The sequence below is a fragment of the Balaenoptera physalus genome (assembly GCF_965194825.1).
Source record: "Balaenoptera physalus genome assembly, chromosome: 2".
Classification (NCBI taxonomy): Eukaryota; Metazoa; Chordata; class Mammalia; order Artiodactyla; family Balaenopteridae; genus Balaenoptera; species Balaenoptera physalus.
The window spans coordinates 15,792,248-15,806,418 of NC_138883.1; the positions used below are offsets into that span (position 1 = coordinate 15,792,248).

Here is a 14,171-nt window from a genome sequence, read left to right on the forward strand (position 1 = left end):
CTGCTCCGCGCCGAGCCTCTGTGCGGGAGTCTCTCCGTTTTTTTTTCTCTGCGCCCCTGTTGCTGTGGGGTCTGCGGTGATCGCCGCGGCTCGCGCCCTTCTCTGGAGTTCGTTTAGGCGGCGCTCTGAATCCCCTCTCCTTGCGCGCCGCGAAACAAAGAGGCAAGAAAAAGTCCCTTGCCTCTTCGGCAGCTGCAGACTTTTTCCCGGTCTCCCTCCCAGCCAGCTGTTGTGCGCTAATCCCTTCAGGCTGTGTTCACGCTGCCAGCCCCAGTCCTCTCCCTGCGATCCAACCGAAACCGAAACCGGAGCCTCAGCTCCCAGCCCCGCCCGCCCCGGCGGGTGAGCAGACAAGCCTCTCGGGCTGGAGAGTGCTGCTCGGCGCCGAGCCTCTGTGCGGGAATCTCTCCGTTTTTCCCTCTGCGCCCCTGTTGCTGTGGGATCCGCGTTGGTAGCTGCGGCTCGCGCCCGTCTCTGAAGTTCGTTTAGGCAGCGCTCTGAATCCCCTCTCCTCGCGCACCAGGAAACAAAGAGGGAAGAAAAAGTCTCTTGCCTCTTCGGCAGCTGCAGACTTTTTCCCGGACTCCCTCTCGGCTAGCTGTGGTGCACTAACCCCTTCAGGCTGTGTTCACGCCGCCAACCCCAGTCCTCTCCCTGCGATCCGACCGAAGCCCGAGCCTCAGCTCCCAGCCCCGCCCGCCCCGGCGGGTGAGCAGACAAGCCTCTCGGGCTGGAGAGTGCTGCTCGGCGCCGAGCCTCCGTGCGGGAATCTCTCCGCTTTGCCCTCCGCACCCCTGTGGCTGCGCTCTCCTCCGTGGCTCCGAAGCTTCCCCCCTCTGCCACACGCAGTCTCCGCCCGCTAAGGGGCTTCCTAGTGCGTGGAAATCTTTCCTCCTTCACGGCTCCCTCCCACTGGTGCAGGTGCCGTCCCTATTCTTTTGTCTCTGTTATTTCTTTTTTCTTTTGCCCTACCCAAGTACGGGGGGAGTTTCTTGCCTTTTTGGAGATCGGACGTTTTCTGCCAGCGTTCAGTGGGTGTTCTGTGGGAGCAGTTCCACGTGTAGATGTATTTCTACTGTATCTGTGGGAAGGAAGGTGATCTCCGCGTCTTACTCTTCCGCCATCTTCCCGAGGACCCTCCTGTTATTTATTTTTAAAAGGAGACGTGTGTGTGTGTGTGTGTGTGTGTGTGTGTGTGTGTGTGTGTGTGTTGGGGGACAGTGAAATGACAGTCACAAAATTGTCAACTATTTGTTAAACCCTGACACAGTGCTGGGCATTGGGCTAAGCGTATTACATGAATCATCTCATTTAATCCTCACAACAACTCTGTGGGGGAAGGCATTGTTATCCCCAGTTTGCAAATGAGGAAATTTGGGCTTAGAGAGGTTAAAATGACTTGCCCAAGGGTCTGAGGTGATTAACGAGCAGAACCATGCCAGTCTGACCCAGGAGCCCAAGCTCTTAACTCCTGAAACAAGCTCAGTGTAAAACATTCCAACAAAACAGAAAAAAAGGAGACTGAAAAGGAACTGAAGCCCTGCCTTCCGGGAGTGACCACTTTGGGCGCCAGTCCTTTTAGACATCTTTCTATGCATATGCACAACAAGATGTATGCGTTTTGCATAGCTTCTGCCAGGATTGGGTAAATCCTATGCCTGCAAATTTTACATAAATGGCAACATACTATATATGGATTTTTTCCCCCAATTTAAAACTAATTTTCTAATTTTAACAAGTGGATGTATAGTGTTAAAAAACAAAATTCAGGGACTTCCCTGGTGATCCAGTGGTTAAGACTTGGCGCTTCCACTGCAGGGGGGCGTGGGTTCCATCCCTTGTCGGGGAGCTAAGATCCCGCGTGCCACACGGTGAAGCCAAAAAATTAAAACAAACACCAAAATTCAACCGAGTAGATTTGAAGACCTAATGGGCTTTATTCAGTGATTTATGAAGCAGGCACCATCCCATCTAGCAGCTAGAGGGGTCTTCCGAGAGGTTGTACAAAATGGAAGGTTTTCATAGGAAGAGAGTGGGGCAAAGGAGCTATTATCAAAGAAAAGAAAGGATTATTTTTTAGGTCAGGATATCTTCTTTGGGGGTAGAGGGGGGAAGGAATAGCAGGGGTTTTATCATGCACATTGCCTCTTCTTCCTCTGGGGGAATGGAGCAGGTCCATGAGACAGGCTGCCTCATTGGTGCTGACCAGAAAATTCCAGACTGGTTGATTAAGATTACATTTCTGGATAGACTTAGAAAATATTATATTTAGCGAGGTAACTCAGACAGAGAAAGACAAATACTACATGATATCATTTATATGTGGAATCTAAAGATAATACAAATGAGTCTATATACAAGACAGAAATAGACTCACAGACACAGAACACAAACTTACGGTTACCAAAGGGGAGACAGAGGGAGGGAGGGACAAATTAGGAGTATGGGATTAACAGATACAAAGTACTATACATAAAATAGATAAGCACAAGGATTTAGCACAGGGAACTATACTCAGTATCTTGTAATAACCTATAATGGAATATAATCTGAAAAACAATAACTAAATCACTTTGCTGTACACCTGAAACTAACACAATATTGTAAATCAACTATACTTCACTAAAAGAAAAGAATAAATATTTAAAAAAGATTACATTTCTGGGGAAGGTCATAACTGCAATAAAGTCAGGTATTAAGTGCAGGTTTGATACCATGGACTTTAGCACAAGTGGTGCCATTTGGGCCTGTGCTTTTCTCTGTAACAATAGTATTTCATTTTATGACTGTACCCTCATCCACATAACCAGTCCTTTATAGATCATTGCAAGTTCTTGAGCAAGGAAATCTTAGTAAGCTTTTTTTTTTTTTTTATAAACTTATTTATTTTAAATTGCTTTCTTACACCTTTGGGAAGATCATGTGCCTACATTTATTACTTTAGTTTGTTCACTCATTTCTCATTATTTTTTAAAGCAATCTTTTTTTAAAAACGTATTTATTTAATTTATTTATTCTTTTTGGCTGCCTTGGGTCTTTGTCACTGCACGCGGGCTTTCTCTAGTTGTGGCGAGCAGGGGCTACTCTGCGTTGCGGTGTGTGGGCTTCTCACTGCGGTGGCTTCTCTTGTTGCGGAGCACGGGCTGTAGGTGCGTGGGCTTCAGTAGTTGCAGCACGCGGGCTCAGTAGTTGTGGCACATGGGCTTAGTCGCTCCGCGGCATGTGAGATCTTCCTGGATTTATTGGCAGGCGATCCTTAACCACTGCGCCACCAGGGAAGCCCCTTGGTAAGCTTTTCCACTGAACCTCATGCTTTCTCACTTTCCTTGCAGCATGCTCTTGACGCTGACAACGCAGGAGTAAGCCCCATAGGAAACTCTTCTAACAACAGCAGTCACTGGGACCTCGGAAGTGCCTTTTTCTTTGCTGGAACTGTCATCACCACCATAGGTATCAATGTATTTGCAAGTATCTTTTCCTCTGTAGGCCCTCCTGAGTAATGGCACTAAAATCAACATTTTGTCCTCATAGAATACATGGCAGCCGGAGGTTCAAAGGAGGCTGATGAAACACTGTCAGATTAATGCAGTACTTGTGTGGTGGCTTTAAATAAAAGGCAGAGCACAAGGAAGAATTTCATTTTTCAAAATGAAAGACTAGGGAAACTTTCGTTTGAAAGGACCTCATGGAAAGGTTAGGGTAAAAAATGAACCTCTGAACTGATCAGCTGAGCTCAAATTCTTTTTTAAAAAGTGTACTTTTTATTGAAGTTATACATTAAACAGCCAAACTGTGTTCTACAAAGTTTGTTATGTAAAACAGCAGTCTCTGCCCCTCTCCTCTTTTTTCACCTCCCCTGGGGCAACCCCTTTCATTTCTTTTGCATGATTATTTTGATATTCATCTCCATGTCTTTAAATGTCACATTGGTATTACACTTCCCGAATTTTATTTTAGAGATGATTTCTTGACTTCCTGTTGTGGAAGATGAAGAATTAGTTCTCTTTTTCCTCCCCACTCCACTGTAGAAGGGCTCTCTTCCCGTCCTCCTTCCTTCCCAGTATAGTTTAATTAAGTCAAAAGTGAACGTGAATAGTTGCATTATTTTGCTAGGTAAATGCTCCTCTTCACAACTGATTATAAGGCGAGCTATGATTACTTCCTTCCTGCACCAATTTTTGTCTTTTGTCAATTTTTGTGTGTGTCTTTTTTCTGATACTTGGGGAGTTTTGTATTTTTGCCATAGGGATTAAACGATTTGTCATAGGGGTTAACTTTATAATTATAATCGCATATAATAACCTTAGTGTTCTATTCTTTAAGTAGTATCTATTAGTTCCTTATTATGGGTGATGACATCTCTTCTCTTTCTCCACCACACAATTTTAGTTGACACCATCCTTTTAATGTTTACTTTTACATTATTAAATATGCTTAGGCTTCTATTAGAAGATTTGCCCACTTTAATAACTCTTGGCTCTCAGCTATTATATATAATGCAGTCAGGGAACTTACTCAGCATTTCAACTTCTTTTCTTCTTCCACTATCAATTATTACTCATTGTATCATTCTGTAACATCAGGGTGTATATTTCACATTGTGCTATTCTGTTCTGCTACCTGGGTACTCCCATTTGTTTTAGTAATAGTTCTACAGTTAAGTATTGTTGGTGTTCATCTCTAGCCCTGGTTTTCATCATGGTTTTGCTATAGCTTTTGTCACCATCACTTGCTTGGCTGAAACTCTTCTTCAGGTAGTTGCCTTAAGAATGGCTCCAGGGAGCAATATTCCCTGGGTTCTTGTGTTGTTCAAAATGGTAGCCTTATACTTGAAGGGCAGTTTGGCTGGAAATGAAACCCTTGACTCACATGTTCTTTTTTAAGGAGCTTGTTGGATCTCCACTTTCTCCCAATGCTTATGTTGCTGTGGAGAAACCTGATGCCAGACAATTTTTTCCCTTTTATAAGTGACTTGATCTTTTTGCTCAGCTACTCAAAAGATTATTTCTTTATCTTTCATCTGATAACACTACCAGGTTTTGTCCCTTTTATTTCAGGAGAGTTTTCTTGATTGCTATTTTTAAACATTTTCTCTGCTGTATGATTTTGGTTCTGTTCTTTGGGGATTCCAGTTATACACCTATCATCACTTCTTTGCTTGTCTTTTATGTCTAGTGTTTTCCCTCTACTTCTTTTTATCTTTAAAATTTGGTTTTCAACTTGTTAGTATTATCTTCTCTTCTTTTTTTTTTTTTGTTTTTTCACAGTGCCTACTCTGCCATGTGCTTCTTCCAATTTTGTTTTCATTTTTGTGATCATTAGGGGACTTTTTTCTTTCCTACTTTTTCCCTGCATTCTATTAGCTCAGCTCACATTTCATCTGCACTTGTTATCTCACCATTTCCTCCCTGATTTCTTGCATCTTTGTGGTTTCTCTGTGATGATTCTTAGAGGTGATTACTTCATAGTTGTTTCCAATTTTCGTCTGGTTGGGACAACATTTTTCTGCTGAGTGTCTCACATTCACTGGTAAGTTTAGCTGCTCTTTCACATTTTTAAAAAATGGAAGCTTTATATTTATGCTGGGCCAGTTTCTTTCTTTTTTATTTTTTATTATTTTTTTGGCTGCATTGGGTCTTTGTTGCTTTGTGTGGTCTTTCTCTAGTTATGGTGAGCAGGGGCTACTCTTCGTTGCGGTGCATGGGCTTCTCATTGCGGTGGCTTCTCTTGTTGCGGAGCACGGGCTCTAGGTGTGTGGGCTTCAGTAGTTGTGGCGTGCAGGTTCAATAGTTGTGGTTCGTGGGCTCTAGAGTGCAGGCTCAGTAGTTGTGGCGCACAGGCTTAGTTGCTCCATGGCATGTGGGATCTTCCCGGACCAGAGCTCAAACCCGTGTCCCCTGCATTGGCAGGCAGATTCTTAACCACTGCGCCACCAGGGAAGCCCCTGGGCCAGTTTCTTTTTCACATACTTGATGCCAAATTAACTGGATATTCCTGGACCAGCTCTCTGCGGAACATTTCCATGGGCTGGGGAGAGGAGAGCAGGGAGAAACAGGTAACCTTTCTGGTAACACATGCCAAGACTCTCCTCTTTCCTATTGTCAAAGAGACAGAGTGCTTCCTGCAAATATGGCCCATCTGTGTTATTCTCTGTATAGCTCTGCCTCTTCTGTTTTTCTGGATCAGATCAAGTTTAGGGGGGGCTTCTGCTGCTCTCCCTCTTCACCCTACATTCCATACTTGGTACATATAGGGATATCTTTTTTGAAGTTCAAGGTGAGACACTCACTTTCATAACTGGATTTTTGCTGGCACTTTCTGAGATTTGCCACCTATGGACCCTCTCATCATTCTCTGTACTTCTTCTCTGTATTATTTTCCCATATTGCTTCTGTGCAATCTCATCTTCTTTTGGTAATCCTTACATATATGGTGGAATCTGTAGATTGCATCCCTCTCCCAGCTCTGCTGAAAATGAGTTTGAGAGTTATCTGCCCTCATTTAGTAGTAAAGTAGTGAAGTCACACTACAATAAAAATTCTCATTCAGAAGAATGGGAGACACACAACAGTCACCGGTTCATAGCAATGTTGGACAGACAGTGGGAGGCTCTTCTGCCCTCGAAGTGGGAGGATTCCTTCATTAACATTTGTTTATACTCTTTGGGAGGAAATCTCTCTTATAGCTCAAATCTCTCAAATCTCATAGCTCTCTGAGGCCCAGCTTTGCCTTCTGGGAGGTTTTTCCCTCTCCCTTACTTTTTGGTGTTGGAGAGTATGCCTTTTTTGGGGGATGCATCTTTGACGATTGACTTCCTATTGGCACAAGTTTCAGAAGCTAAGCGTTGTTTAGAGGCACTGGTTTTTGTTTATGGTTATAGACCTCCTCTTTAGGACCTGTGTTATTTTTACATTGGTGCAATCAAGAAAGTTATGTGCAATAAGAAAACTAGAGTGAGAGAGAATTGTCATTCCCTTTTAGAATGCCTCTTAATCATATGATGTACTAGGTTCACGCTTGCAAATCTGCAAATACATTAAGATCAACTATACAATTAGTAGAGGTGTGCATTACACTAGTGAGTCTAGGGCCTAGAAACCTTTCAGACACTCCAGACCAGATTAGGTCATATTTGTCCTCAATCCCACAGCATCCAACAAAGGAAGCAGGATGACATGGCACCATTTGGTGTAATGGCAAAAAGTGTTATACACCTCAACATACCCCGAGGGCATCACTGTAGTAGATCAGAGAAGACCAATGTCAGGTTAGATTGTGTTCAATGGTCTGGTTATTAAGATGGGGAAATGTGTCATGTGTTTTAGGGGGATTTATAGTAAAATAATTGAAATTGAGAAAGTCTAGGCCACTTCAAGAAGTACATTTTGGAAAGTGCACTCCAGTGCCCAGTATTGGACCCATGAGACATTAGTGTATATTAAACAAAAAAGAAAATTCTAATATTCTTATTTTTATAAAATGGCTAAATCAGTGGCCTATATGATGCACTGAAAAACATTATAGCTACATTGGGATGTGCACCCATTTATCGTGTTAACTCATTAAGATCCCAAGGGCTTGGTTTATTGAACAACTGTGTTCATTGACCCACATGACATTATCTAACTGAGGAATGGTGGTTCCAACCGCCTAATGAGGAACATTTGATGTGTAACATCTTCTGCCCTTTTTAATGTGTTTACACTGGAATCTTTGAGTTTGTGCAAATGACTCAGTTTCTGCTGCTTGGCACCCATTCACTTACTCACTCTTGTCCTGATAACCATTTCCCTAATGGTCCGCTTCCCCACACTTGGCCCCCAGGCCACAGGGGAAGAATCACCTTGTCTAGACTAAGAAATCCAGTGCCTTTTGTTTACAATAACCAAGACATGGAAGCAACCTAACTGTCCACTGCCAGATGAATGGATGAGGAAGATGTGGTACATATATACAACAGAATACTACTCAGCAATAAAAAAAGTATGAAATAATGCAGCAACATGGATGGACCTAGAGATTGTCATACTAAGTGAAGTAAGTCTGAAAGAGAAGGACAAATACCATATGATGTCACTTACATGTGGAATCTAATACATGACACATATGAACCTATCTACAAAACAGAAACAGACTCACAGACATAGAGAACAGACTTGTGGTTGCCAAGGGGGAAGGGGGTGGGGCAGGGATGGACTGGATATTTGGGGTTAGTAGGTGCAAACTATTACATATAGAATGCATAAGCAACAAGGTCCTTCTATATAACATAGGGAACTATATTCAATATCCTATGATAAACAATAATGGAAAAGAATATAACAAAAAGAATGTGTGTGTATATATATATATATATATATATATATATATATATATATATATATAACTGAATCACTTTGCTGTACAGCAGAAATTAGCACATTATAAATCAACTATACTTAAATTAAAAAATGTGAATTAAAATTAGATTAGAACCATGAAAAAAAAGAAAACCAGTGCCTTGCATGTGCGTGGCCACAGCCCTGAGTTCAGAGACAGACATGAGATCTGGATTAGGCCAATAAGCAAGTCAATTCCTGGGCTTTTGCTTGAGCTTTGGAGGAAGTGACTTCTCTTTCTTACTGGATGTAAATTGGGAAAAGGATAAGCCTGGGACCCTACCATTCATTTTCGTCCCTTGAGGGTTTTTCTGCCTACAATTCAGCTAACAGTAAAGAAGCCGAGTAACAAAAGAGGAGTGATAAGCGGGGTCCAGCTTGCATCCTTTGAGCTTGGAAAGAAGCTACCCATGAAGAATTAAGAAATAAATGTTAAATATCCTGCTATTTACTGGGGTCTGTACATTTCTCTTTTTTCTTAAGCGAGCGTGCATTGGGTTTTATCTCGCCTAAGACTGAAAAATTCTAACCAATGCACACTTATGGCTCAGAGATCACAGAGGGCCAGTAAGTATCCTCTGACCTCATAGCCAGTGCCTGACCCTGCTGGCCACTGCAGCTGCCGTGTCCCACCTTCTTTGGGCTACTTGCTCTTGATTTAAAGTCTTAGAGCTTCCTACTGGGTAAGCCCCTAAGTTCATATGCTGGTGTCCTGGCAACCTGGGATGCTGTCGCCTCTATAGTGAGAGGCAGGACACTGTGTCATATCTGGGCAAAGGACAGAGACCTTTCCCAAAATATGAAAGAAGGTGGAGACTGAACAGGAAACCACTACAAAACAAGCGTAAAGCAAAAACAAACAAAAATAAAACCCAACCCAAACCACAAGTCCGCTTCAGTATCATGGCTCAGTGTTAGTGTTAGAGATTGGGTCCTTTTCTATTCAATGGAGAAAACGCTATTTTCTCTCTCACTTTGTATTAATTGAAAAATAATGTGTTGTGAGTTGAACACCATTTAGCTGGCTAAATTTTGACTCCAGGGCGTAGGGTCTTTAGAGAGTCATACCATTAAGAGAATTCTAAAGAAAACATAAGTACAATGTTAGTAAGAATAATGAAGTGAGGAAATAAGGTTTTTTCCCCAATTATTTAGTGGTAAATTCATTCATCACAAGTGGTAGCAAAGCTTATAAGAAAACTAAGAGCCTGCTAATTCTTCCCGTTCTTGCTGAGAAATTTTCCGTCATTTAGGACACAGGCAGTAGAGCAGCTGGAGCTGAGGAGCGTTTTCATTATTAGTGAAATACGCATACATTAGCACGCTTGCTTGATTTCACATAATGTGTGACATAATTCGGTAAACATTTTCCCATATTACTAAGGTTCTTTGAAAAACATAAGCTTTGATGGGTTCCACTGGCTCTACTATCAATGCTGTAATTACATGTTGCTGGAGTCTTACGCAGTTTTTACTTTTGTGATAGTGTAACATCACGATGAAAATCTTTGTTCATGAATGGTGATCGTCATCTCTGGCTGTTTCCTTGGAAAGATCCCCCAGGGCTTGCTGTGTCAAAGGGCCTGGACCTTTTAAAGGCTTGCCAAATTGCTCTCCAGAAAGACTCTCTTGAGTACTATGTACTATGTACTATTTAGACACAAAAAAATGTGCTCATTATTTAGAATGTGTTAGAGAGATCTTAGGAATAATAGTCTTTTCCTGAAAGGCAGTGATATTACTCCGTATCAGAGGTCCCTTTGATCTGAAAATATCAAAGCTTCTTTTTTTTTAAAAAATAAGGTTTTCTTGTGCTCAGATATACAGAAAGATCTACAAGTGTATGGGAAAAGGGAGAACATTCAGGCTCTTCTCGAAACCAGGAGCCATGCCAGAAGGCTAGACTGCTGTCTTTGTTGAGGCCATTGTGCACCCTGTTCCCTTTCTCAGTAACTAATTCTGATGTGAGAAAGTCCCACCTGCCTCAGTTGTTGACTCTGCTGGTGGGTCTCCAGCAACTAGTTTTTCTAAGCTGGAGGAATGATACTCCTGTGTGCAGATTCTTTCCCACAAACCATCACCCGTGGAAGGGCAGAAAATGATTGCATTCTCACCAACAGCTATGGAATGCAATTAGATTTCATCTTTGAGGCATTTTTTTTTTTTGTCTTGGCCGCACTGCGTGGCATGTGTGATCTTATTTCCCTGATCAGGGATGGAACCCATGTCCCCTGCAGTGGAAGTGCAGAGTCTTAACTGCTGGACTGCCAGGGAATTCTGCATTTGAGGCATTTTTGGATTAAGTCACTTGGCTCTACCCATATCCTAGAGAGCCCCTCATCAGGTCCCAGACGATAGTCAGTAACTGTGTTCCTTGCCTGGTGGCCTCAGTTAAGAACTGTACTTGCCAAGGGACCGAGGCAGCTATTTCTACTTGACTAGCACTTGGGTTGGATGTTTAGCCCATGGCTTTGGGAATAGCTGTCACTGCGGCTAACACTTACTGGGTACTTACTAGGTGCCGGGAACTGTGTTCCACATACATTATCTCACTTAGTTTCACATTAACCGCATGAGGTAGGTACTCTTATTTGCCTTATTTTACTAATGAGAAGACTGAGACCCAGGGATGTCAAGTAGCTTGTTCAGTATCTCAAGGTCGGTAAGCCATGGAGCCTAGCTTTATTCACCAGCACCAGCTCCATAAGGCACGAGGCCCAGTGCAAAATGAAAATTCAGTCTTTTGCTAAAAAAAAAGATTAAGAACGACAAAATGGCCAGGGCAGAGCATTAAACCAAGCATGGGGCCCTTCTAAGTGTGGGGTTCCGTGTGACTGCACAGGCCACACGCCCATAAATGCACAGACAGTAGGCTTTGAGAACATGTACTCTAAACCAAATACCAGAGCTGAATAGCACATGGTTTGCCCAAGATTTGACTTTGGCATGTAAACAGCAAATGGAAGAGTTTCATGTGCACTACTCAGGCCTAAGTCCTCTTTAAACACCAGCTTTCTCTTTGGAAAGGGCTTGGGCTCTTTTCTAGCCAGGGGTGACCAGAGCTAAGCACTGCCTTGGTCCTTCTCGTTCACAACAGAATGTTCTCTCTGGGCTGGTCATCTCCTGCCAAAAGTCACCAGAAGTCAGTTGGTGGAGGAGCTCCTGGGACTTCTTCTGCTTTATGAAATCCAATTCTAATGTCCTGGGCTAGTTCTGCCTGACCAGCTGCCTCTCACTTCCCAGCCTTTGCTGCCCCATGGATACCCACACCCCAAATCCAGCTGTGGGCCCACCCAAGCCATTGAGTCAGCCCAGCCTGGGGCACGGGCATTTTGTCCTTTGTCCTGGTGCTATAGGAGAACAGTGGAGTTTCCAGAGGGAAAATAGGAACCAACCCTGTTTTCTCCTGGGGCTTAGTTTTCGTGAAGACACATAGCTTAGAAACGATTCCTTCCCACAGAAAACCTGGGGCAAGATGATAATTGTGGATCCTTACTGAGGGCTTATTCTTCGCATCATGCTTCACATGTATTTAATCTCCACAGGTTACTCATGCTTCACATGTAACTCTTTAAGCTATAAGGTAGGTGCTATTAATAGCTCCATCATTCAGTCGCGGAAAGCGAGGCAGAAAGGTAAATTGCCCAAGATCTGAGAGTTAGTAAGTGGAAGAATCAGAACAGGAATCCCTGCAGTCTCGAGTTCTAGAGCCACTGTTATACCTTACTTGAAAGTTCTATCAAGCCTTCTGGAAGGAGGGGCAGGGAAGTCTAGCAGGCCCAGTACAAATAGAGGCAAAAATCCAGGAATGTGGCCCTCTTGTTGCCTCCTGTTTAGAGCAAAGCTCTAAAATGTAACTTCTGGAATTTTCTCAGAGTAACAGGGTTAAGGGTCAAACTGGAGAACCGTCTTTCCATATAGTTCATCAGAGGCAGGGGACACAGATACACACACACACACACACAAAATACAGCATTACTCAAGAACAGCAATTACTTTATGTCCGATGTGAAGTGATGGCCTGAAATATATTTAAAGACTGATTTTGTTACCAAGTCCAAGCTCGCTCTGCTTGCCGCACGACAGGCCAATAAATCAGAGACGAGGTGCTGAGGCAAGGAATAACGACTTTGACTTTAGAAGATGACAGACTAGTGTCTCCAATAAACCATCTTATCGGGGTTTGGATGCCAGTTTCTTTTATAGAACAGAGACGGGGAGGAGACGAGGAAGTAAAGTAAAAAGGCTATAAGACTTGCAGATGTTCCCTGAAATGGCCAACCTCAGGGAGGGGATGTGTTAATTTCTCCTTTCTTGCAGCCATCCACAGGTGGACAGGGTCTGGATGTTTCCCTGAACAAAGGCACTTGGGTTTAACATTCAGGCAGAGGGGCAGGGTTCCCTGAGGCAGGCCATTGTGTACAGACACTATCCTTTTAGTGAACAAAAGCAACAGGAAGCAAAGGTTAAAGTAAAAGAAACAGATCCAACATGTAGTCAGATTTGGTTTTTCCCTGTTACAATTTGAATATTACTTCACTAGTGCCCAAGAACTTTGCTCTTATTTTATTTTAGCGTTAGTCTGCGAAACACTGAACAAGTAAGGAGCTGATTGTAATACTACTACTAACACTTTGCATTGGTGTAGCACTCTACAGTTCACTGATTTTCCCCACATTGTCCTTGAACCCCTCTAATACTAGGACTGGAGAGGTGAAGCGAGCCTAAGGCCAACCAGGTAGAAGGAGGTGGTATCATATTCGAGTCTCATCTTCCCACTTTTCTCTCATGCTCCTTAGGTGACACTGGAATGTCCCCTGAGCACAATCCTTACCCAAGTGGTGGGGCAGATCCTCTCTAAAAGCTGGAGAAAGGGGTGCAGCCCCTGTTAGGGCTAGTAAGAGGCCTATAAGCAGGTTCAAAGCCTCAATTTGTCTGCCTGTGTCTGCAATGTGCTTCTTTCTGAGATATTCAGACTAAAAGAAAACCTATATTCCTTGACAGTAATCAGGCAATTATGAGAGTCAAGCAAGAGTCATAAATGTTTCCACAAATTACCAGAATATTTCCAGGAGTCACCATAATTCTGCATAAAGTGGAGCTGTATAGGCACCTTTATTCCTTTTTTAATAGGGCTATCTTAATGTAAATTGGATTATTCTAGAGGGAAATGCTTACAAAATGATTTTGTCCAAGTTCCTGAAAACACCTGAAAAAAATTCTGAGAGCCTTTTTTTTTTTTTTTTTTGCACAATTAAATCAAAATCATGGTGAATAAAAGAAATGCAAGATTAGGAAGGCTTGCCTGAACAGTCATTTAAGAAATAGAAGCTATAATTTAGATGATTTGTGATAAGAGGTTTGAATGATTGTGACTGGAAAATTGAAAGGGAAAATAACCAGGTGACTCATCACCCAAAGGCAGATAGCGACAGTGAGTTCTCCAGGCCCATAGGAGGACGAATGATGGACCAACCATCAACATTATCTTTACTCTGTTGCATCCCCCAAATGCCAGTAAGCCATGAGCCCAATAACTCACTTCTTGCATGTCTTTAGAAATAGGCTCCACATGAGTTGCCCTATATGGGAGAATAGTTAGGTGACTATCTAGACACTAGTTAGCATAATATTGCAAGATTCATTGGCATGAAAGTGAGTAACAAGTAATTTAGAGTCTCATCTCTGTATAATTTGTGCTAATGCTATGCCTTTTTCTTCCAGCACCACTTTCTGCAGTCCCGTCATACAGAGTAAGCCGAATACTCACTAGACATGAGTTACTTATGTAAT

General features: G+C 42.7%; 1 protein-coding gene across 7 annotated transcripts in view; it reads left to right on the forward strand.

Moving 5' to 3' along the window:
* The window catches only part of KCNK10 (potassium two pore domain channel subfamily K member 10), a 165,671-nt gene that overhangs the window by 93,132 nt on the left and 58,368 nt on the right, over positions 1-14,171 (forward strand). For all 7 annotated transcript variants that reach the window (XR_014260964.1, XM_082451345.1, XM_082451346.1 and 4 more), the window contains exon 3: positions 3,333-3,450. Coding sequence is in view for 6 of the 7 variants with exons in the window: in XM_082451345.1 (XP_082307471.1) it covers positions 3,333-3,450 (118 nt within the window). In the remaining variant the exon portion in view is untranslated. The remainder of the gene's footprint in view (positions 1-3,332; positions 3,451-14,171) is intronic.